The sequence below is a fragment of the Calliphora vicina genome, chromosome 5 (assembly GCF_958450345.1).
Source record: "Calliphora vicina chromosome 5, idCalVici1.1, whole genome shotgun sequence".
Taxonomy (NCBI): Eukaryota; Metazoa; Arthropoda; class Insecta; order Diptera; family Calliphoridae; genus Calliphora; species Calliphora vicina.
Window position 1 is genome coordinate 102,855,046 of NC_088784.1, and position 24,892 is coordinate 102,879,937.

Sequence of the window (24,892 nt, forward strand, 5' to 3'; positions counted from 1 at the left end):
AAAGATTTCCATTTCCAAGAAAAATTCTAACTGGCTATTCCTTAGAGACGAATGAAAAACACTCAGTTTTTTAAATTAAATTTGTATAAATAAGTCTGTCCAACTTCAATAATGAATTGCAATCCTATAAAGTAGTGGTCGGCACTCATAGACACCATGGACAAATCGCGATAGATTATTCAGATTTACACAACACGAATATGAGCGAAACTTGTTAAAATTATAAGAAGGGAAACAAATTGGAGTAGTTACGTGACTGGATATTTTAACACGAGCATGTCCTTTTTCAATAAGACTGTCGGAAAGCTTGAATAATGAACAAATGTTATTGTTATTGGTCTATTTGGTTAAATATTTTTTGTTGTATGAATCTTCTGCATTTGTTTTGGAGCTTTAAGCATATTTTAGAGAAAGTCAAGTTCAATAAACAAACCATAAAACTAAGGAAAATAATTCCCGGGAATTCTCGCACAATTTCCCGGGAAATTCTTGAAAAAAGAAAATGTACTGTATGAGAATTATTTAACATAATTTGTATAAAACCAGTTTGTACGAATTACTTACAAAAAAGTGCAGTACAAAATTAATGTTTAAAGAGACTACACTCTATATTACTTAGAGACAATTGGCTTCACGCTAGACTACATGGGATATGTAAAGTAACCAATTGACTGCTCACTGCACTACAAATACATATCAAATGTCTCAAAATATACGCTATATGATAGGAAGTTCAATAATATTGTATATTGTATAAAAATGTCCAAAATCTTGTGACTCTAATTAGTGTTGGATTTAATAATATACATAAGTTAGAAATTGTGAAACTTAATGCACATAAGTCGGCAATAGGGCAATACAATTCCAGTCAACAGGCATATGTCAGTTGACTCCTGTCAAAAAATATGAACAAGCGTCGTCATTTTGTTTGTGTTTGACAGCCATTGATAGGAAACTACCTCGTGACTTGAATTTCGTCTGCTCATTAAGCTCATTAAGAAAAAAACCGTCACTAAAAATAAAGGCTAAGCTTGATAAATACTATGGGAATACTGCACCATCAATTTCAATGGTAAAAAAGTGGTTTACTGAATATGGATATGGTCGTACAAGCACTGAGTTGAGGCAAAACAATTGAAAAAAATCACGATATGGTGTTGGCCGATCGGAGATTGAAAGTGCGAGAGATAGTGGAAGCCATAGGCATCTCACATGGCTCATTGGTTACAATTTTGAATGATCATTTGGGTATGTGAAAGTTTTTCGCAAGATGGCTTGAATTCTCCAGATTTATCCCGGAGATACTATTTCTTGTTTCCAAACCTAAGAAATGTCTTGGCGGAAAGATATTTGACTCCAAAGATGAAATTATCTCAAAAAAAAAAAAATCATATTTTGATGACCTCGACAAATCTTATTTTTAAGGAATAAAAAAATTGGAGAAACGTTGGACAAAGTGCATAAAGCTCAAAGAAGACTATGTTGAAAAATAATATATTTTTTTATCTAAAAACCTGTGCTTCATTCAACATGGCAACCTAAGATATCGGATTCATGGGCTTTTTTCTCACTAATTTTTTTCATTTAAAAACCCAAAAGAAATACAGCAATCTGAATTCAGTTTCAACGATTCTCTAAAATGTTTGATTTTTCAATTAAAGACAATAGTCTTTAATTAAATTTATTCGTTTATTAAAAAAACCTCCTGATTTATATCAAACTAGTTGACCGCCCCGGCTTCGCCCGGTAGCCAACTCTGCAAATAAAATATCTAAATTTGTACTGCATACTTTAGATGCTTTTTTATTACAGTTGACTGGACTTAAAAAAGCCGGTTTTAGCCGTAAATTTTTTTCTTTACAAATTTTTTTCTTTACAAACCAACTCCTGAAAATTTCGAATCGAATAAAAAAAATCAGTCAAATCGCTCCCGCCGTTCTCACGTGATGACATTTCATACATGGACCATTTAATTTTTATATATATAGATGAAAGGTATTTGAACGACTTGAAATTGGAATCGACAAACATATTAAAAATATCTGAACAATCTTGTATAAAATAGTTTTTATTTTTGAATATTTCTACTTATATATTTGACTCACTTTTCTTTTGACACAAAGAAAGGAACTGCCAGGCAATTTCTTTTGAAAATCTTAATTTTGTATCAAAATTTTGAAAAATTTAATTCAATGGAACTTAATATTTTTTATTTTAAGTATCCTTTCTTAAAAAAAATAGGCTACGTTTGTAAATCCAGTAATATTGGTATTGCTGCAGCAAAGTAAACATTTAATCTTCAAAAACGTTTTCCAATGCAACTGATTGGCAGTGATGCCTTAAATTAATTTAGATTTAAACGGTTTAAAAATTTTACAAAGTTTACAAACGTAACCTAAATGTACTTTTATATTATAAAATTTAAATCCATTTCATGTTTCTATTTTTTAAAATAAATTCTATACTAAAATGCCTTAGTTATTTGTGTTTTTCTTTTGATTTAATTTAAAACTAAATAATTAGTTAAATTTAAATAAATAAATAAAATATCTTAATTTTAATATCAACGACTAGTTTATAGTTATAATTTCAATAAATTGAATTTGTGTTTTTCTTTTTTAAATGTGTTTTTTTTTCAAGTAGACTTAAATTGTATATAATAAATTCTTCTATAAATATTTTTGCTATTAATGCTAAATAAAGACTAGATACAAAAAAATATTTGTTCTTTTTCACCGGTATAATAATAATAAAGTATTGTTAAAGCGAAATTTGGTTGGTTGATTAGTAACTACCGGTGTTCAAAATTGAATGTTTCCTAAGTAAAATTTAAAATCTAAAACAAACATAAAATGCAATAAATAAATTTAGCTTACTCATCTTTAATAAATTAAATTAATTTAATTATTTATATTCATGTGGTTTTATGTGTTTTTTTAGTTTTTTTGTGTTTTCTTATATATAAAGCTATTTAGTATTCTGTATTTTGGACGGTGGTTTCTGTAAAATGTGTTGGAGTAGTAATTGTTGTAGTAAAATGTTCGCGTCGCAATATGGAACTGGTTGAGACGCTGCGTCTGAATCAGCTGCACAGCATGTTAAAGAAACCTTTACCCTTTTCGGAGCGTGGAGCCATTAACATAGGAACTTGATTTTTATGTGTAACTTTAATCTGAAAAGAAAAATTATAATCATAAGTATTTTCAATGGATTTTTGGAATGAATGGCTGACATTTTTTAATTCCATATTAGGAATTTAGTGAATTAACCCAGATGTTTTGGTTTTCTTTGTTAAAAAACTTACCGTGCAGGGTTGTTGCATCCAAGGTTCACCATCGATTTGCATGGGAAACGTTTTGCGAGTTTTTATAATCACTTCACTACACTGGGCTAAACGTCGCCCTGAGGCCCTAAGTCCAGTACGAACTTGACCCATGTGTAAGCAGTTTTCCAGGCCTATAACTTCAATTAAACGATCACCAAAATCTAAAAAAACGTTAAGTTAAAAAAATTTAATAATAATACAATTTTTTTCATAAACAAATTACCTTGTGTTGCTACCGATAGATCTACCGAATTAAAACTAGTGGCTGATAGTTCCTTATCGGAGGATTTCAGTTTTTTGCCCTTACGAAATGGACCGGCACTTTTGCGTATACGTTTTTGCGATAAATGTTCTCCCCACAAATTGGAACCACCATGGGTGTATGGAATGTTGAGTAGAGCCACACCTTGTAAATGAGGTCCATTTGCCAAATCCAAGGAAACTCCATCACACTATAAATGAATTGTAAAACAAATAAATTATGATTATGACACATGGTATGTAATGTGCAGCAAATTGTTAAATTATTGTATTGAAATTTCATAATTATGGCAAATCATGCCGATTTTCAATAATGATGCTCCAACACTGACGCTCTCTACGATGATATAATTCAATTTATAATTAAATAGTAAAATGCTTGTGCACAGTAGGAAGGTCCTACTTTTGTATGGTAGCAAAAAATGTTTCAAGTTTGAGATCGTTTTTTGCTACCATTTATTAAAATGTTTGGTCTAGCTGAACCCTGCAGAAAATGTTTAGGGGTCAATTGACCCCCTACTCTCTGATAGCTGGTTGAAAGTAGTCAATACCGGTTACATAGAGTCAGTTACCTTACTAGGTACCTAACTGGTTACTTGATGATCTACATAACTAGTTAATGTGACATGTACGGGTGATGATTGACCACAAATAGTCAGTTAAAAATATATCTCATAGACATCCAATAACTGATTTCTTGTAAACAAACCTTCCTCCGACAACTCTCCAATAGATTACTTCTGGTAGGCAAAATAACTACTTTCTAAATTGAAGTAAAAAATAAACGTTTAAAGCCACTACACTCTAGATTACTTAGAGACACTTAAGTGACAATTGACTTCACCCTAGGTTACATGGAATTTCAGTATAATTAAGCAAAAAGAAAATAAAATGTATGAGATGTACGAATTACTAAAACAAATGTTGTACAAAATAAGCGTTTAAATCCACTACACTCTAGATTACTTAGAGACACTTAAGTGACAATTCACTTTATGCTAGATTACCTGGTATGTATAAGGTAACCAATTTACATTTCTCTGTACTACAAAGAGCACATGCATGTCAAATGACCCAAAATCTATAAATTGGAGTCAGCCAAGTGATCAGACATTAGTGATAATTAATGTATATAAGGGATAAATTGACTTCTTGCTTAACTGCTGGAATGTTTTCAATCTCCTGTCATCTCTCATCTACAAATTCAAGACTTGCGCAAGTAAACTTGACATGTGTGAACCAGCACTAAGATGATAACAGCTATTTGTGTTTTTTATACGACTTGCTTGTGTTTTGTCTCTCATTACATATGTGCAATTCCATATCATCGTAAGTGACATTTATACGCCTATAGGGAGGAATAGATTTTGCAAAAATAAGAGCATCTGAAAAATAATTTGATCTTTATGATCCATTCAGAGGGTACTATATTTTAAAATAATAAAAAGTTCTTTCGAAATATTGTTGTCCAAAATATTGAACGAAATAAGTGTATATCGTACGTGACATAAAACGGAACGGAAAATATTCGAATTGTGAGGGGCGTTCTTTTAATTTTTTACACTAAACGAAATATTTTTCCTTTACAATCCATCATATTTAAATAAATACAATCTTTGGATGATTTTATAATAAATAAAATTTAATATCGTACGTGACATACTGTACGTGACAGATTTTTCTCTTATAATACAAAAATATGTATACAAAAACTAAAAAAGTGAATAGAAAATATACATTCGGTGTCAATAAACAATTTGACAATAGCAAAAAAACAATCAGAGTCAATTTTAGCTTAAAACATTAAAAAATTAAATATAATGGCCCATAATCATAGTCAAACACTAAAGTCGGTTCATTTTTGAAACAACTTTAAAATAAAAACTAAAGAAAAAAAGTAGTTTGTTGTGGAAAAATGAAATATATAAGATGAATATCATAATTAGAATATTTTGGTACTAATTTTATTGATAAATTAGTACCAAAAATTTTGCAACAATAATTGCAAAATCTCTACCAATATCTTGTAACATTAAACATTTACTTTGTGCCGAACTTTTTTATTTGGTGAATAACAGCTGATGCTGTTGTTAAACGAGTTAATAACAGCTTCAGCTAGTTTTATATTTAAAGTCGACTTCAACGTCAGAAGTATACTTTAACTTGGCTATGTTTAATTCTATGTCGAGTTTAATTCTCTTAAAGTATTCTTTATTTCTGACTATGATTATGGGCCAATCAGTTTAAACTGTTATTTTTGTCTTTAAAATGTTGTAATATGATCTAAATACTTTCATATAGTAACATTTTATTATTTTCTTCTATTGAAATCATCTTGAAAAAAAGTTTCAAGGGAAGTTTCGTGACGTTTATTTGACGTTTGACGTTTATCATGATAAAAATTTGTCAGGTATAGACAGGGGGTAATAAATGCAAATTTTAAATGCTGTATATAAAGGATGTTTTTGATAGAGGCGGAGAACTTTAAATTTAAATAAAATTTGAAGGTGCAATTTTCACACACCATTTGATTTTTAGATGATGGAGAACAATTTTAGATCTTGGGAGTTTAGAAAACTGCAGAAGTGTATAATAAGGCCACCCTAATGTCCAATTGTGGCAAATGTTAACAATTAACCCTTAAATGCATGTTTTTTACTTTTATTTTTCTATAAAGTATCAAATATTTAGTTGATTTTTATTTATTATATTTCCTTTAGCTTTAGTTTGATTTAGAATTTATTTAGCTGATACTTTTCTTAATCCATTTGATTTTGCGGAAGGAGAATCTGAATTAGTATCATGCTTATGTTCGTCTAAAATTAAGTGGAACTGGAATGTAGACAATTGGCAACAATATTCATTAAAGGGTTAAACAATGAATTTTAAACAAATTTAATACAATTTTGTGACCAGCATTTTAATATCCCAAAAAACATAACTAGTTGTGATTGGGTTACTTCCGATATCTGTTACAGAGTGTCGTAAAGTTGCACATTTAATCTCTCCCAGATCCACTTTATATTAAAGATCCACTTTATTATATGGATTCATATAAAGTGTTACTTTTTTTGTGGGGTCCTCCTAATGGGTTAACAATACCCATTAACCATTAGCTGGATGTATAAAACCAAATCGCTGTTTGGTTGCGTTATTTTTTTTTTTTGTTGAGTGTTAAAGTGTGTGTTTGAGCGTGAATTTGAATTTATGTATATTTTAAATGCTTTGACACGTTTTCATACTTACAACAATTTCAATATGTTCGTGTAGATTTTTGCAAGATGCGGCAAATGTTTCCGATGTTGCATATTCAAAATACCAAAGTTTATTTTTCATGCGACTATTAAATTTATGCGGATTCTTTTCACGTTCCAAATGAAATTTAACACAAATTGCGGCATCCTAAAAATATACAAGAAATAAGACATAGTATATAAGTAATTCAATATAAAAAGTAAAGAAAATATATATAGGTACTATATATTGTACATCATCCTAGTGTAGACATTCACCGATATGTACCGACGCGTAGCGGGTCGGATTGAGTAAAAAAGTGATAATAAATCTGAAACTTCTAACTACTGGTCCGATTAAGTCGAAAGGAAACATTTTTTTTATGTTAAAACCGAGAAAAAGCTGCAAGAATAATAGAAAATCCTTTTTGGCAACGATATCGCCAGCCACAATGCTGTGTTTTGCTTTGCGACAGAGGTTGTGGTCTCAATTGTAATCAAGTCGTAACATAATAAAATTTAATCATTGTAGCTACTCATAAGTATCAATGCATTAACGAAAAACATTCTATATTCCCAGTTTGAAAACATAAAATGGCGTGTTAATATGAGTGTTAAATAACAACGCAATAGATAAAATGGGCCATAATTTATTGATAAAATATGTAAGAGCACCATACATTTGCATAAAGTAAAGATAAATTATGTGTGTTACAAAATAATGATGTTAACGTTCATTGAAATAAATTACTTGAGTAAAATCTTGAAAATAAAGTATAAATGTACTTAAATGAAGCGAAAATATAATAAGTATGTTCGCTTACTTAATAATTGGTACAAATTATTACTGGATTTTATGGGATTTCGTTCGTTAAAAAAAAACTTGTAACGAGAAAGCAAGAAAGTGACAGTTCTTTGATAGAGTATTTGATTATTGTTAGTTTTGTGTGCAAACCGATCCGAAGAAAAATTCATATTTGAAATGAATTCCTTTATAAACTGTGTGAATTGAATACTTATGTAAATTTATTCCCAATACTTTTTAATTTTGAATATGAAGTTTTTCATGAAGTAGTTTTTTTTATTCAATTCTTTTGTTTTAAAACTTGCCTACCTGATAAAACAATAATAGATTATAATGTCAATGTTTTAACTATAATACCATTCTAATTAATTATCTGGAAACCATAAGAATTTGAATTTTTGACATTGCATCTGAAAAACATAAATAAATAAATAAAATTTTTCCATGAAAATTTTAATTGCTTTCCCGCTAAAAAAAAATATGAAAACAATTTAAGTAATAAAATTTATGGATATTTAACTGAACGAAACCAATTAAAAGCTATTCATAAAAAGCAGTGAAAATAATTGAAGGCGAGAGACTTTGAAAGACGATATTGCATATCTGAAATGATGGTTGAACGCTATAAAAGAAAATCATTTTTGCACTGAATCATTACTTGCGATAACCCGAAGCATAAGAACCGAATCGACACTAATGCCAAATATCCATGGCGCTAAGGTAATGCTCTATTATGAGCTGACCAGACCATCACATGGAACCTGTTTAAATCGTAATACACAAAAAAACACAGTGCAACACGAAACAAAATAACCATATACGGACACCACTACGTGATCAAAGTCATGCATCTTTTTTATGGCCCCCAAAGATTTGGGACCTCAGTGTAATTTTTGCAAAAAAGTGATCATTTTCTCAGGCTCATATCTTGCAAACAGTTCGGAATTTTGATTTACACTTGTCATAAAGAACAAAAATTGTGAACATATGAAATCAAAAAATCGCAAAAAACTTAAAAAATTGTTTTAAATTTTTTACCTTTTTTCACCTGTTCAGGTCCATAGGTAGCAAACCATTCAAAACTCAAGGAAATAATCAACTACAAAAATGTACCTAAGATCTCAATAAACAACTTTCTAGAACATATGAACTTCCTAGGAATGATTCTTAACACCGTTTTTAAGTGTTTTGGCCCATAAACTATTAAATTATTATAAACTAAAGCATGCTTTTAGGCAGCTTCAAACTAATTTATTTTGAATTTTTTAAAGTTTTTTGCGATTTTGATCTTGAAGATGAAGTTTTTATACCTACACCACCATAGTGGGGAGGGTATTATGCGTTTGTGCAGATGTTTGTAACGCCCAAAAATATTGGTCTAACACCCACCTTAAAGTATACCGATCGACTTAGAATCACTTTCTGATGTCCGATGTCCGCCCGTCCGTCCGTCTGGTCGGCTGGCTGGCTGTCCATGTGAACCTTGTGCGCAGAGTACTGGTTGCAATTTAGAAGATATTTCGATCAAATTTGGTACATATTATTTTTTCGGACCAAGGACCAAACCTATTGAAACTGGCTGAAATCGGTCCATTATTTCACCTAGCCCCCATACAAATGTCCTTCCGAAATTGGACTTTATCTGTCATAAATGTTTAATTTATAAATGTATCTCCACAAATTGCGCTCCAAATAAGTTTTATATATACAAAATTCCTGTCACCAAATTTTGTTACGATCGGTCCATAATTAGTCATAGCTCCCATATAGACCCGCTTCCGAAAATCACTTTAACGTGCATAAATCGCTTAAAAATGTTGGTATACTCACAAAATTCAACATAGTAAACATTCATATAGACACAAATCACAAGACCTAATTTCATGGTGATCGGTCCATAATTGGTCATAGCCGCACATAAGGCCCACTTCCGAAAATCACTCAAAAATATAAATTATTGTAATTTTAAAAGTAAAATGTTTTTGCTGTTTTACTTAGTGTAGGGTATTATATCATATCATACTTTCTTACTTGTTTTGATTCGACATGTTTTTTATGACAGAGAGTAAATGAAAATTCCGAACTGTTTGCAAGATATGAGCCTGAAAAAATGATCACTTTTTTGCCAAAATGACACTGAGGCCCCAAATCTTTGGGGGCCCATAAAAAAGGTGTATGACTTTGACAAAGGCATGGTCTTTGTTGTCCGTATATATTTATATTTCCGTTGACTCAAAAAATTATACACAGTGTAATTAACTGATTTTCTGTTGCTTATATCTAAAAAAATCAATGGATAAGAATGAATATGAAAAATAAATAAATTTGAGGTAATACATCTGTTGCTTTAAGAAGAAAACTTGTAACAGGGTATTTCTTAAAAAATATTTCCGGAAAATATTTTCCGGTTAAGAATCCTACTTTACTTGATAAATTTTACTGTGTAACCTTATCTAATTAAACTAAATTAGAGACTTGTGGTTGTGGTCCTCGTATGTTCTTCATTTACAATATTCCTTTGGCAATAATAAATGTCTTTCCAATTAAACATTTTGTTTTGAATCAACATTTCACTCAACTCCAGAAATTTCAAATAACTTTCACTTTGGGGACAAAACTAATCCATGCCACTGTCAGCAAGTCTTAAGGATAGAATATGTTCAATTTAAATTGTGGGGTTTTGTATTTCTTTGCTGACATTAAGTTGAGGTTGGGCTCAACAACACAGATACTTGAATGTATGTACGTACCCACGTACGAGTAGATAATGCTGGAAATGAAATACAATTTCTTTGGCATGAGAAATAATACGTAATGTAATTTTATCACCCTATGACCTCTAAAATAAATAAATACAACATTTAGACTTTTGCTAAGAATGTTTGTTCGGCTCTATGAGTGGTGAGTGAGTGAATGGATGGATGGATGGTCGGTTGGTGGGTCGTTTGGTGATATTTGGATGTTCATATGTTTAAGCATGCATACATTTATTTGAACATGTATGTATTCAGGTCCTCATGGATGATGGCAAATGGAAATCCCATGTTTGCACTTAATGTCAAGTTGTGACATTAAATACTATGACTCTATGAAATGGTGTGTTGAGTGTTTGTTGCGTGTATGTGACTGCCATTAAACAATGTAAGGAAATGGTGTAAGGAGGCAATCAGAAAAAGAAGTGAAAGAAAAAAACACTAAAATGAGGCTTTAATCAAAATGTATGAACGTATGGGAATCTATGCATATATAGCTACATATAAATAAATAAACAGACATACTTATGTACATTAGGGTGGTTCCAAAAAATGTTGTGAATGTTCCCAACAAAAATACATGTTTAATTCATTCTATTAAAAACCTTTCACTTGATACCCAAATTTCATATTGTTATTGAATTTAACTGTCGTTTACGGCTGCCTGCAACATTCATCATGTTTATAAACATGTCCATCTGTAGAAGCTTCAACTTATCAACAATGTTAATAGCATGCAGTTATTAGCATTGTTTGTAACATTAACTTTGAAAGCTCTAGAATTCTAATATACTAGTTTTGTCTCTTAAGAACAATCGAGGCTACTCGAATGAAGATGACATTGCCTATAAATATTGGCTGCGGTTGCAGTAGTGATTGAATTTATCATAGACGCTGTTAGAGTAAACATCAACTGCATTACCAGTGTATACTTGTACATTATAACACTTAAATACATATTGTTGCCAATTTTCTACATTCCAGTTCCACTTAATTTTAGACGAAAATAAGATTGATACGAATTCAGATTCTCCTTCAGCAAAATCAAATGGAGTACTATATGTTTCAGCTAATGTAATTCTAAATCAAACTAAAGCTATAGGAAATATAATAAATAAAAATCAAATAAATATTTGATAGCACTGTACAACACAAAAAAAAAATGCGAAATTAACTCTGGGCTCTCTTTTGTTATGTCTTATTTCTGACTTTATGATTGAATTTTCCGTTTTGGTGAATTCAGGGACTTATAGTAAACTTTTACAGATAATATTTTTGCGGAACATTTTAACCCCTTAAATCCCTGTTTTAATGGTGTTTTTACTCTTTTTTAAAAGGACAAAAAAGACCCATGCCTTCGAGGCTACATAACATGCCTTGAGGATTTAGAGGGTTAACATATTCTACAAAAATGTTCTCTGTTACATTTTACATAAATTTGCTGAACACATTTTATACCTAAAATGTAAGGATCACATGGTTTCTTATGCCGATTAACAATAAGAATGAGCTAGAGTTGGGAAACTTTAACCCCCCCTCAAATGAAATTCAGATGTAAACTTTCAAAACACCGATACACGTGTCTTTTTTTTTGCCTCCTCAAAATTCTCAAAATTTATTAGTCTGACTTTGTAATTTTTGAAAACAATTTGATTTTGTTGTATAGTGTAATTTATAGAAAACTAAAAGTAAAAACCATGCATTTATGGGTTAAAGTGTGTAATTGAAGTGTGTGTATTTATGCGAATTTTAAACGTGTATAAAGCACTGAATGACTATTTAAACTGTTGTTGTACATTTGAATAAATAAAGAGTTGTTACAATTTTTAAACTACTAAACTGCATTTATTTGTAATCAAAAGTTAAATAAACCACTGTTTTTAAAAGGTAAAAACGAAACATTCACCCTTATCGTGGTTGGCGTAAACGTCTTACACCTACGACAGTTTCGTACTAGTTTAAAGATAAAATGCAAACTGTTTATTTAATCTATTACTAAATTGTCGTAGGCGTAAAACGTTTACGCCAACCACGATAAGGGTGAATATGTTTCCTTTTCCAGAAATATGAAAATATCCTTAAAAAAGGTAATTTTTATCCTTTGATCCAGCTCAATCAAATACTGATGCCAAACATTTTGAGAAATTATCATCTCAAACCAACTAAACTTTTATCTTAGTTGGGAACCTCGATACCTCATTTTTCCTAAATACAAATCGGTCCACCCTAATGGAAATTTGTATGTGTTTGTGGCTTTTATATGTTAAATGTGTGGCTCCGTTATTGTTTCGAATAAGGACTGTTGTTTAGTAACCTAGTGCACCAGTTTTCAATTCCAAATAATTATAAAAACTCTGGTGTTTCAATTCTAATATTATGTATGTTTCAAATATATAGATATAATTAACATCAGATTAAGTAGAAAATTGATATTGAAACTGATATTAATAATTAACATATTTCTGTCATGTTTACTGATGAAGTCGTTATTTGAACTTAACAATTTCTGTTACTTAGATTAATTTATGGAACCACCATCGTATATAAAATATGTGTGTAACTTTAATAAAATCTTTGCGTATGTGCTCTAGTTTGCATTTGTAATAGTATCCCTGCAGATCTTGGAACAAGTGAAAGTTGAAAGTTGCTACAAAACCTCTTCATGTCAGGATTTTAACTGCTAAATTTAACTCGCGTATATCATTATGAAGGTTATATTTAAAGACTCCTAACCACTCAGTTATTATACCTACCAATAAATATATTAATTTTGTCATTCCTTCTGTAATACATAGAAATATTGGTGAAATATAAACTGTATCTAATGGTAAAATCATACATGAAGACGCACGATACTCCAATAACTAGGACTGCAACAAATCGTATAAGATGGATATGCTTTGTGGAAACCAAAAAGGGAGATCGTTTATCGATAGAAACAAATACTAGTCGGACATGGCAGTTTTTAACAGGTATTTTTATACCCTACACCACCATAGTGGGGAGGGTATTGTGCGTTTGTGCAGATGTTTGTAACGCCCAAAAATATTAGTCTAACACCCACCTTAAAGTATACCGATCGACTTAGAAGCACTTTCTGAGTCGATAAAACGATGTCCGTCCGTCTGGTTGGCTGGCTGGCTGTCCATGTAAACCTTGTGCGCAGAGTACAGGTCGCAATTTTGAAGATATTTCGATCAAATTTGGTACATATTATTTTTTCGGCTCAAGGACCAAGCCTATTGAAACTGGCTGAAATCGGTTCATTATTTCACCTAGCCCCCATACAAATGTCCTTCCGAAATAGGACTTTATCGGTCATAAATGTTTAATTTATAAATGTATCTCCACAAATTGCGCTCGAAATAAGTTTTATATATACAAAATTCATGTCACCAAATTTTGTTACGATCGGTCCATAATTAGTCATAGCTCCCATATAGACCCGCTTCCGAAAATCACTTTAACGTGCATAAATCGGTATTTGGTATACTCACAAAATTCAACATAGTAAACTTTCATAGAGACATAAATCACACGACCTAATTTCATGGTGATCGGTCCATAATTGGTCATAGCCCCCATATAAGGCCCACTTCCGAAAATCACTCAAAAATATAAATTATTGAAATTTAAAAAGAAAATTGTTTTTGCTCTTTTACTTAGTGTAGGGTATTATATGGTCGGGCTTGACCGACCATACTTTCTTACTTGTTTTTATAGCGTTCAACCATCATTTCGGAAATGCAAAATCATATATCGGCTTCAACTCATATAGTAGCCAATTTCCCTGCTTTTGGATGAATCCTGCTGCTCACAAACGTTTTGAAATTGCTACTTGAGTAGCTTCCAACGATGTTGCAAGCTCTTGTTGAGTTTTACAACAATATTCATGGAGTATTGCCTCCAATTCTTGGGCTTCAAACTTTCTTTGTCTTCCATGTCAAAATCACCACTTCTGAACCGCACAAACCATCACTCGCATGTTGAAACCAATGGAACCCATTCACCATAAGCAATCGGTGTAAAACAAAACTTCCCACATATGACGCTTTGTTGGTAAAAAATTCGATATTTTCAAAGCAAAAAAACTTTGTTTGTTTACACTATAATGTTCAATAACTAAGTGAGAATAAATGACAGATATGTACCCTTCAAAATGACATGGGAAATTTCATTAAAATCGGACTGTCCGATATTGTTTGAGAAAGATAATGTACAGGAGTCAGTTGGTTACCTTCAGCATAAATTAACTTTATCAAAAAGGATCATTGAATGTTCAAAGTATGAAATAGCTAGCAAAGTTGTCATCCTCAAACACCAATTTCTACAGGGTAGTAAGAGGAAAAACTAAAGTCAAATAAAATAAGAAATAAAGAAAGTATTTTAATATTGTATATTTCCCCTAGAACAAAAACAACAACAAAAAACATGTTTAACTTTCGCTATAAGTGTTTACGTTTGTCTATATGGCAAAGACAACAAATAGCGCAGATATTAAACTGAAAGTGACAGTGTCAGAGGACAAGACGAAAGAGAGAGAGGGGATAAGGATAAAATATTGACAAGAAACAGGAAGAAGTGCCATTGAAGTCACAACAAGAAGGCAACAATAATAAAACAAATTTTATTTGCCTCGTTACATGATCTGTTTTTTCTTTATTATTTTTTTGGTTTTAATTTTTTTGCAATGAGAGTAGTAGTAGAGCAAGTGTATAAAAGCAGTTACTGAAACTTTATTCTACTTTTTGTCGGTGGTTTATTGACATTTAACAAAATGTGACCGACCCTAAACTAAAAGAATAACTTTGTCATTATAAATGTTGGTTTAATCTGGAAAAAGATCATTAAAAACTAAAATTTGTAAGGAATTTTTCTCATAAAAATAAATAAACTGTGTCATTCCATTTACAGATTTGCATGAACTGAAAATGTCTTGTTTGTTGGTCATATTATCTTATCTACTATAAATACACAATACAAATGTACAAAATATATTAAACTTAACAAGGCTTATCCTTAAACTTTTTATATGTATGTATATGATGTTTCATACAACTACACGTAAGCACATCATTCACAACCTCCATCATACATTTATTCACTAGACCCCAAAATAATACATTCTATTGTGGTTGTTCTACAGTGCTAAACGAGGGAGGTTTGAATAAGTGAGAGTAAAAAAATACATGAACTTGCTAAATTCGGCAGTTGAAAGCCTTGCAAGTGGTTTGCTGTGTAACCAGTGAATTGTTTCATGGTAGTTAATACATTTCATTTGTATATCATTGTCTTTTCAATTCACCCTCGTAGTTAGTGTGTGTGTATTTGTTTAAATCTTTTGTTTTAGCTCAACTAAATTCTACTAAGACAAAAGTATTTCTGGGGATTTTATTTTTATTGAAGTATTTTATGTCTGCCGTTTTGATTGTGTGGGGCTACGAAAGTACGCGGATGCGGATATGAATGTTTCAGTAAATGTATGTATGTGTTGGGGTATGTACAAGAGGCTTTGTTTAAATACCTTTTTAAGATATTTTTGTTAGTGTAATGCTTAAAATGTATGTCATTTTAGGCTTATTTGGTATTTTCTCTTAGTTTATAACATTCAAACCTTTTCTTGTTTGTAATCCTAATGTAAAGATCTTAAGATATATAAATGTATTATATGCATATATACATATATGTTTATTAGGGTAGTTAAACAAAAACTAAAATAAAATTTCATAAATTTCCAAGCAAATTTCCCGAGTGTTTTAAAAATTTTCTTTTTTTTGTTTAATTTGTATAAATATTTGTTAGGAGTTGTTAGCATATATTTACGCAAACTATTACATTTGCAAATAATAAAAAAATGTGTGTGCCCAGTGGCTATTTTTCAAAAATTTTTTTGGGATATTTAATTTTTATTTAAAATAAGTCATAAATTTATTGTATTTCCACACAAAAACCTTTTAATTTAGTAAAAAAAATTTTATCTTAAAGAAAATTAAATTCTCAATTTCTTTATAAAAATCTCCTTAATTGGGGATTTTCGGAAATGTTTTGGGAATTCTATTTTTTTCAATTTTATGCGATAAACTCTTAAAATTAATGAATTTCATAAAAAAATTAAATTCCTATTTTCAATTTAAAAATCCCTTTTCTTCCCCACGATTTGTGAAAAATGTTTTGGAATAAAAATAAAAAAGTGATAAAATTATAAAAATAATGTAATTTTTCTATTAGCAAAAACAATTTACATTTTAGTGAAAAAAATGTTTCCCGAGTGGGTATTTTCAAAAGTTTTTTGGGAATTTAATTTTAAGCTCAAATAAGTTATAAATTTATTGTTTTTCTAAACAAAAACTATTTAATTTAGTAAAACCTTGTTTACCCCAAAGTAAATTAAATTCCCAATTTCTTAATAAAAATCTCCTTATTATGGGATTTTAGAAAATTATTCAGGAATTATGTTTTTTTAAATTTTTTGGGATAATTAATTAAATTAATGAATTTCCTAAGGAAATTTTGAATCCCATTTTCAATTTAAAAATCCCTTGAAGTGGGGATTTTTGAAAAATGTTTAGGAATAAAAATTAAAACGTGATAAAATAGTAAAAATAATGTAATTTATCTATTAGCAAAAAACTATTAACATTTTTGTGAAAAAAAATGTGTCCCCTGTGGGTATTTTCAAAAGTTTTTTGGGAATTTAACTTTAAGCTCAAATAAGTCATAAATTTATTCCTTTTCCAAACAAAAACCATTTAATTTACTATAACCTTGTTTACCCCCATGAAAATTAAATTCCCAATTTCTTAATAAAAATCTCCTTAATTGGAAATTTTTGAAAATAATTTAGGAATTAAGTTTTTTTTTAATTTTTTGAGATAATTAATTAAAATTAATGAATTTCCTAAAGAAATTTTAAGTCCTATTTTCAATTTAAAAATCCCTTGTAGTGGAGATTTTTTAAAAATGTTTAGGAATAAAAATTAAACGTGATAAAATAATAAAAATAATGCAATTTTTCTATTAGCAAAAAACAATTTACATTTTTGTGAAAAAAAATGTGTCCCCTGTGGGTATTTTCAAAAGTTTTTTGGGAATTTAACTTTAAGCTCAAATAAGTCATAAATATATTCCTTTTCCAAACAAAAACCATTTAATTTAGTTAAACCTTGTTTACCCCCATGAAAATTAAATTCCCAATATCTTAATAAAAATCTCCTTAATTGGAGATTTTTGAAAATTATTTAGGAATTAAGTTTTTTTTTAATTTTTTGAGATAATTAATTAAAATTAATGAATTTCCTAAGGAAATTTTGAATCCCATTTTCAATTTAAAAATCCCTTGAAGTGGGGATTTTTGAAAAATGTTTAGGAATAAAAATTAAAACGTGATAAAATAGTAAAAATAATGTAATTTATCTATTAGCAAAAAACTATTAACATTTTTGTGAAAAAAATGTGTCCCCTGTGGGTATTTTCAAAAGTTTTTTGGGAATTTAACTTTAAGCTCAAATAAGTCATAAATTTATTGTTTTTCCAAGCAAAAACCATTTAATTTAGTAAAAATTGATTTACCTTAAAGAAAATTAAATTCCCAATTTCTTAATAAAAATCTCATTAATTGGGGATTTTCGAAAATTATTTCGGAATTAAGTTTTTTTAATTTTTTGATATAATTAATTAAAATTAATGAATTTCCTAAGAAAATTTTAAATCCTATGTTGAATTTAAAAATATCGTTAAGTGGGGATATTTGAAAAATGTTTGGTATTTTCCAATTTTTTTTTGGGAATTAAATTTTTAGCTAAAATAATTCATAAATATATAGCTTTTCCAAACAAATAACATTTAATTTAGTAAAACCTTGTTTATCCCAAAGATCTTCTTAATTGGGAATTTTTGAAAATTAATTTTTCACTTTAAGCCACCCTAATTTACAAAAATATTCCTGTTTTACATGAAAAGTTTTCTGTGGTTGGATTTTAATTTAAATTTAATTACTTGTAGAAAATGAATGAAATTTTAACGTGATTTTTTTTCCTGTTTTGTTTGCAACTATTTATGTCAGTAGTAAATAAACGCCCCTTTTCTTTTGTTTTCTGTAAGAAATGAATGTTTTAATTGTTGGTTTTAAATATTTCATTTTGTTTAACTTTGTTTTACGTTCTTTGTCATGTAATTAGTCAATTATTTATGCAGTAGTGTTAAAGCGTTAAAACTTTTCAAGTTGGCAGGAAAAGAAAACAGTAATTTTTCTACTTTAGAGAAATATGTCCAAAGATATTCGTAGTATATATCTATTTATGTAAGTTTATACATAAAGAAAGTTATCTAGGGAGCAATAGCTTATCATCAATGTGGTTTTTAACTTTTCTTCTACATATAAATATTTTAAGTAACAACCACAAATACGCTTTTAGGGACAATAGTTTTACAACTCCTGCAGTGAACCAGAAGAGTGTTAGTATATGGTTAGAAGTTTTAATTTTAAATATCTTTAGCATGAATTTTGATATTTATTAAAGTTTATAAACATTTTTTCTGAGTAAACAAAAGGATAAGTATTATAAACCTCAAAAACAATTTGTTTGAAATATTTAGCCCCATTTAAGAAAATAATAAATTGAGACAATAAAACATAAAGAAATATACATAGAACGGAAACTCTCCTGTCAAAGACATAACTCAGTTGTCAAAAAATCAAGTTTTGAGAATGTATAAGTAAATAAAATTATGTGAAAACAAAAACAACATTCGTATGTGTGATTATTTTGAGTAATATTTTTGTTTGAGTGTTTCTTCTAGTTCCCGCTCTATATTTATTTCTCTACTCAATAAACTACTTAATGATAATTCTCATAATAAATATTAAACAAAAAATCAGAAATTTTTTCAAGCAAAAATCCCAGAATTTTATATTGAGAACAGCAATAAATCTGAAAACCGTGACAAACATGTTTCATTTTACTTTCTTTAAATAGCCTTTGATTCTTAGGATAAACCATTAAAACTTTTAAAATTTAGCTTCCTAAACTAGCAGTTAATTAAAAAAAAACTGAAATTTAGCGATTCTGAACTTGAGCAATCAAAACAATTGTTTAATTTATATAAATTCAACCATTTGTATGTTATAAGACTGGCAAAATTTCAATCTTTATTTTCTATTTACATTTAAAGTGGGCTTTTTTCTATAAAAGAACAAAAAACCCATTGAGTAGGTGTTACTCAATTATATTTAATGCCAAAGATGCATTTCAGAGATTTGCAAAACCAAAAAATGTACGTGTTTTATCAAATGAAACGTGCCAGTCAGCACAGACAAATATTTACCCAAAAAAAAGAAGTGCAAATTTTCATTTACAAATAACATCATAGAAAAATATCATTACAAAAGTTTTCTTTTTTTTTTATATATTTTATGTAAATAAATTAGATTTTAGAATCTGTTTTATTTTTTTTTTGCGTAGCCCACAAAATTGTTTTTCATTATTTAGATTTAATACTTAAATGCGCTTTACGTGTTTTTTCATAAATATTAACTGTTTTAAGAGAGGTAGGTAGCATTTCAATTTCTTGAACGAAATAAGAAATATTTGAACAAAACACGTGAAATTTTACTATGTGGCCAAAGGTCAATCTCTAATGGTAGCTGTAAGATGAAAGCTGATTGTTTTTATAGGTGGCCTTTAATAAAGAGTAGCTGTCAAACTCCATATGGGTATTTCAAAACATACACAAGATTTGAATTCAATAGAAAACTAAGTGTTTTCTTTGGAATTTTATGTAAGTCAGTGTGATTTGAAATTTTGTTAAGAAATTTTCATGTCAGACAAATTCATGTTATGTTATGCCAGACTGTCTGACATAAAAATGTTTTGAGAAAAATTAATGTCACAATGTCTGACATAAAACATTTCATGTTAGATATAATTTCATGTCTGACATATAAGTTTTTAAAGAAAATTTCATGTCCGACTGTCTGACATGCAAATTTTTACAGAAAATTTCATGTCAAACTGTTTGACATAAATATTTTAACAGAAAATGCATGTCAGACAGTCGACATACAAATTTTTACTGAAAATTTCATGTCAGACTCTTTGACATAAAAATATTTTAAGAAAATTTAATGTCAGACAGTCTGACAACAAATTTTTACAGAAAATTTTATGTCTGACATAAAAATGTTTACAGAAAATTTCATGTCAGAATGTCTGACATAAAAATTTTTATATGTCTGACATACAAATTTTTACAGAAAATTTCATGTCAGACATAACAATTTTTACAGAAAATTCCATGTCGGACTGTCTGACATAAAAATTTTTACTGAAAATTTCATGTCAGACATAAAAATTTTTACAGAAAATTTCATATCTGACATAAAAATATTTACAGAAAATTTCATGTCAGACTGTCACAAAAAAATGTTTTGAGATTATTTCAAGTTAGAGATAATTTCATGTCTGACATAAAAATGTTTACAGAAAATTTCATGTCAGACTTTCTGATATAAGGAAATTTTAGGTCCGACTGTCTGACATGCAGAAAATGCATGTCAGACTCTCGACATAAACATTTTTACAGAAAATTTCATGTCAGACTGTCTAACATAAACATTTTTACAGAAAATTTCATGTCGGACTCTTTGACATAAACATTTTTAGAGAACATTTCATGTTCACGTTCTGTCTGACATACAATTTTAACAGTAAATGCATGTCAGACTTTCGACATAAAAATGTTTACTGTCTGAAATATACATTTTTACAGAAAATTGCATGTCAGACTCTTTGACACAAAATTTTATAGAGCAAATTACATGTCGGATTGTCAGAGAAAATTTCATGTCATAAATATTTTTACAGAAATGTTTATGTCCGACTGTCTGACATACAAATTTTTAGAGATATTTTCTTGTCTGACATAAATAGTTTTCAAGAAAATTTCATGTCGGAATGTCTGACATAAATATTTCAAAAAACATTTTTTTGTCAGATTATCTGACATACAAAGTTTTAGAGAAAATTGTATGTCAGAAAGTTTGAGAACATTTTATGTCACACTGTCCGATATAAATATCTGACATAAAAATAGTTTAGAGAAAATTTTATGTCAAACTGTCTGACATAAAAATGTTTACAGAAAATTTCATGTCAGATTAAAATATTTCAATTTAAAAAATGTTTTTGTAAAATCTTTAAGTTTGCCTTTTCCTAATCCTTCCAAAACTCCTTTAGTCTTTATTACTTTAATGGATTTTTTATGTTTTTGCAATTGGCACAGCACTCAGTGAATGAATAATTTCAAAATACGCCTTTTAGCCTATAAAATAACATAGAAAAAAAACCTTTTGTCTGCTGCTTGTAAATAATCTGAAATTAGGTAAACGCCTTAAATTCTGGCTAAAAAAAAACCAAAACTACAATTATCTTTAGAACTTTACAAAATGGGGGAAAAAATAATGAAAATTTCTAGAAAAAATAAAACAGAGAAAAATAATAATAAATAAGCAAGCAAGCACTCTATACTCTACTTACCACTCCCACAGAAAAATAATTATTGATAATGTTGTATGGCACAGTGCAGTCCTTTTCCGCTTGGCTTTTTAGAGGTTTTTGTAGAGGAATGTTAAATGTTTTCGTTTCCGAGGCTGTAGGTGTTGGCGTTGGCACTGGTGTGGGCGAGCGCTGCTCATACAAAGTGGCGCACTCGTCAGCTGTTGTTTGAGTTTGAGTGGGAGTTGTGGCAAATAAATTTTCACTTTCCGTTATTACAAATGCATCGTTTTTATTGCCATTTGTTGGTTGTACTGGTACTGGCTGGTCCTTGTTGTTTTGATGGAACATGGATGATGATGACTGCTTGTTGGCATCACAAGCCGTTGTATCGTACAGTGATAAGTTTCCATTGAAATTGAATGATTTGTGTTTAGGCGTCGTCGTATTTAAATCAACATTTGCATTGTATCTGGCATTTCTTGTTTCATTCCTACTGTCGACAGTAACAATACTCTCATTATTATCATTATCAGCAGTAGTAGCAGTAGCAGCAGGGGCAGCAACATCATTATTAGCATTATCATGCTGATTATTATTGTGGTAGTTAAGTTGATTATCGTTATTATCCTCATAGTTGTTATTAGTATTTGTGTCAATATGGCGATGGTCTCGACAAGCATCATCATCATCATTTGTTAAATTGCTTTTCTCGGCTGCTAATGACGTTGATATTGATTCTCTAATGTGTTGTCGTTGTTGCTGCTGATGTTCCTGCTGCTGTTGCTGTTGCTGTCTTCCTAAGGTACTTTGTGTACTGCTGCATGATGTTGTGGGACTACTACAATAACTAATCATTGTATCCTGTCTCATGTTCTGTTGTAAACGTTTAATTTCAAATGTAGACATTGATATGCTTTTTGTTGTCTTACATGAAGATGTTGAGGTTGTTGTTGTTGTACTGCGATACATTGATGATTTAATTTGTTGCTGTTGCTGCTTCTCACTTAACTCTTCTTCTTCGTGTAACGATGTTTTATGTCCTGTCGTCGTCATTGGATCATCATCATCATCACCATCATCCTCATCATCATCTGTGAATTGTGTCAGCTGTTGTGTTGTATAATCATGTTGACAGAGATTTGTATTGCAACTACTGCTCCGATGAATTTCCTCTTCTTCGTATTTTTCCATAAAAGATTTCTCAACCACAACACTTTGTGACAATTCAAATACTTTTTGCATGTTCGAGTGCAGTGTCACCTGTAAAATAAGAATGGCAGAGAGACAGATAGACAAACAGTCAGTCAGATAGAAAACAGAAACGATTGGTTTAATAAAACGTATAAATAATAGTTGTATAAAATAAACATTGCATGTCATAATTTAATAGTATATTCATATACAAGTGATAAATTCAAAACACTTGAGAGCAGGCCATACAGTGTAAGCTCTTATGTAGGGTTTAAAAAAAAAAATTAGAAGAGATTTCAATGTTTTTAGAGACAATTTTAAGGCAGATTGTCTAATATAAATACTTTTAGAGAAAATTGCAGAACTTAATATTTTACAGAAAATATATGTCAGACATAAATATTTTTGGCGACATTTTTATGTCAGTGATCTACCATAAATATTTATGTAGATAATTTTAGAGAAAATTGTATGTCATGAGTTTGTCATAAAAATGTTTAAAGAAAATTATATGTTGGACTGTCTGACATAAATATTTTGGATGAGAATTGTATGTCAATAAGTTTTACATAAATATTTTTGTAGAAATTTTATGTCCGACTGTCTGACATAAATATTTTTAAAGACAATTTCATGTCATATAGTCTGACATACAAATTTTTAGAGACAATTTTATGTCAGACCGTCTGACATAAATATTTTTAATTGCACTAAGTCCGAAATAAATATTTTTACAACTTTTGGGTCAGACTGTCTGACATAAATATATTTCAGAGGAAGTTTTATGCCAGTGAGTTTAAAATAAATGTAAATATTTTTTCAGAAAATTTTATGTCAGTGAATTTGACATAAATATTTTTAGAGAAAATTTTATAGCGGACTGTCTGACATAAATCTGTTTAGAGACAATTTCATGTCAGACTTTCGTGACACAAATATTTTTCTTTGTCACACAAGTTTATGTTTAGTTTAATTTCACTGCGTATATTTCTTTTCTGGAAAGTAAGTACTTTTTTGTCCAACTACTAAAGCTTTTACGTTTTTCTATGTCATTTGCAAACTATAATTTTTGCTGTCATTTCCTGAATGGCGACTTTCTAGTTTCTATTGTCATTGTACGTGTGTATATTTTTTTTACGGTCATAACAAATTCATTTTAAGTTGTTTGTCACACATGAGCATTTTTCTGTGCCAAATTGATTTTATGATACTGTTAGATATAAAAGTAGCAAAAACTACAAAACATATCATTAAATAAAAGTTCAATTTAATTCTGGATTTTAAATTGTACAAAATTATTGTATATAAAGAGCGACATCGGATGCACGCAACTTGTTAAATATTAAAGATAAAATTGAGGTAAAATGTTTATTAAAAAGTTTAAGTCAATTAGAAGTGATTTAAAATTGATATACATACGCTGCGATTTAGAAATGAGCAAGGAAAATTATTTTCAACATTTTGTAGGAAAATCATTTAAAGAATATATAAATTATGAGTGGTTTTTATAAAAAAATTTTAAAATAAATTGGAATAGTCTGACTGAGTAATTGGTTTAACATTATGTTTTATCAATTGCTTTTAATAATGTGGTAAGAATAATATGAAAATGCAGTTAAATAATAAATACAAAATACCATCGATTTCGTTTATAAAGTTTTACTTTTGGTTGATCAATATTCCTACGCTTTTCGTAAGAACGAAAACAAATGTACCACAGTGCGTATGCGTATTTTTATTTATTATATGAATTCCATATTAATCATACGTCATGTTGTCCAATTGAAATAATAGAGAAAATCCGCTGCGCGTTTTAGAGACCACAAATG

The 24,892-nt window shown here is 29.4% G+C and overlaps 1 protein-coding gene across 1 annotated transcript in view; it reads right to left on the minus strand.

The window, feature by feature from the left end:
- Positions 1–2,625: 2,625 nt before the first annotated feature.
- Dgk (diacyl glycerol kinase 1) overlaps positions 2,626–24,892 on the minus strand; it is a 201,471-nt gene continuing 179,204 nt past the window's right edge. Inside the window, exons 18-22 of the mRNA XM_065513526.1 lie at positions 21,912–23,132; positions 6,833–6,988; positions 3,549–3,777; positions 3,305–3,486; positions 2,626–3,172 (exon numbers count right to left, since the gene is read on the minus strand). Of these exons, the coding sequence (XP_065369598.1) occupies positions 3,083–3,172; positions 3,305–3,486; positions 3,549–3,777; positions 6,833–6,988; positions 21,912–23,132 (1,878 nt within the window). The 3' untranslated portion in view covers positions 2,626–3,082. The remainder of the gene's footprint in view (positions 3,173–3,304; positions 3,487–3,548; positions 3,778–6,832; positions 6,989–21,911; positions 23,133–24,892) is intronic.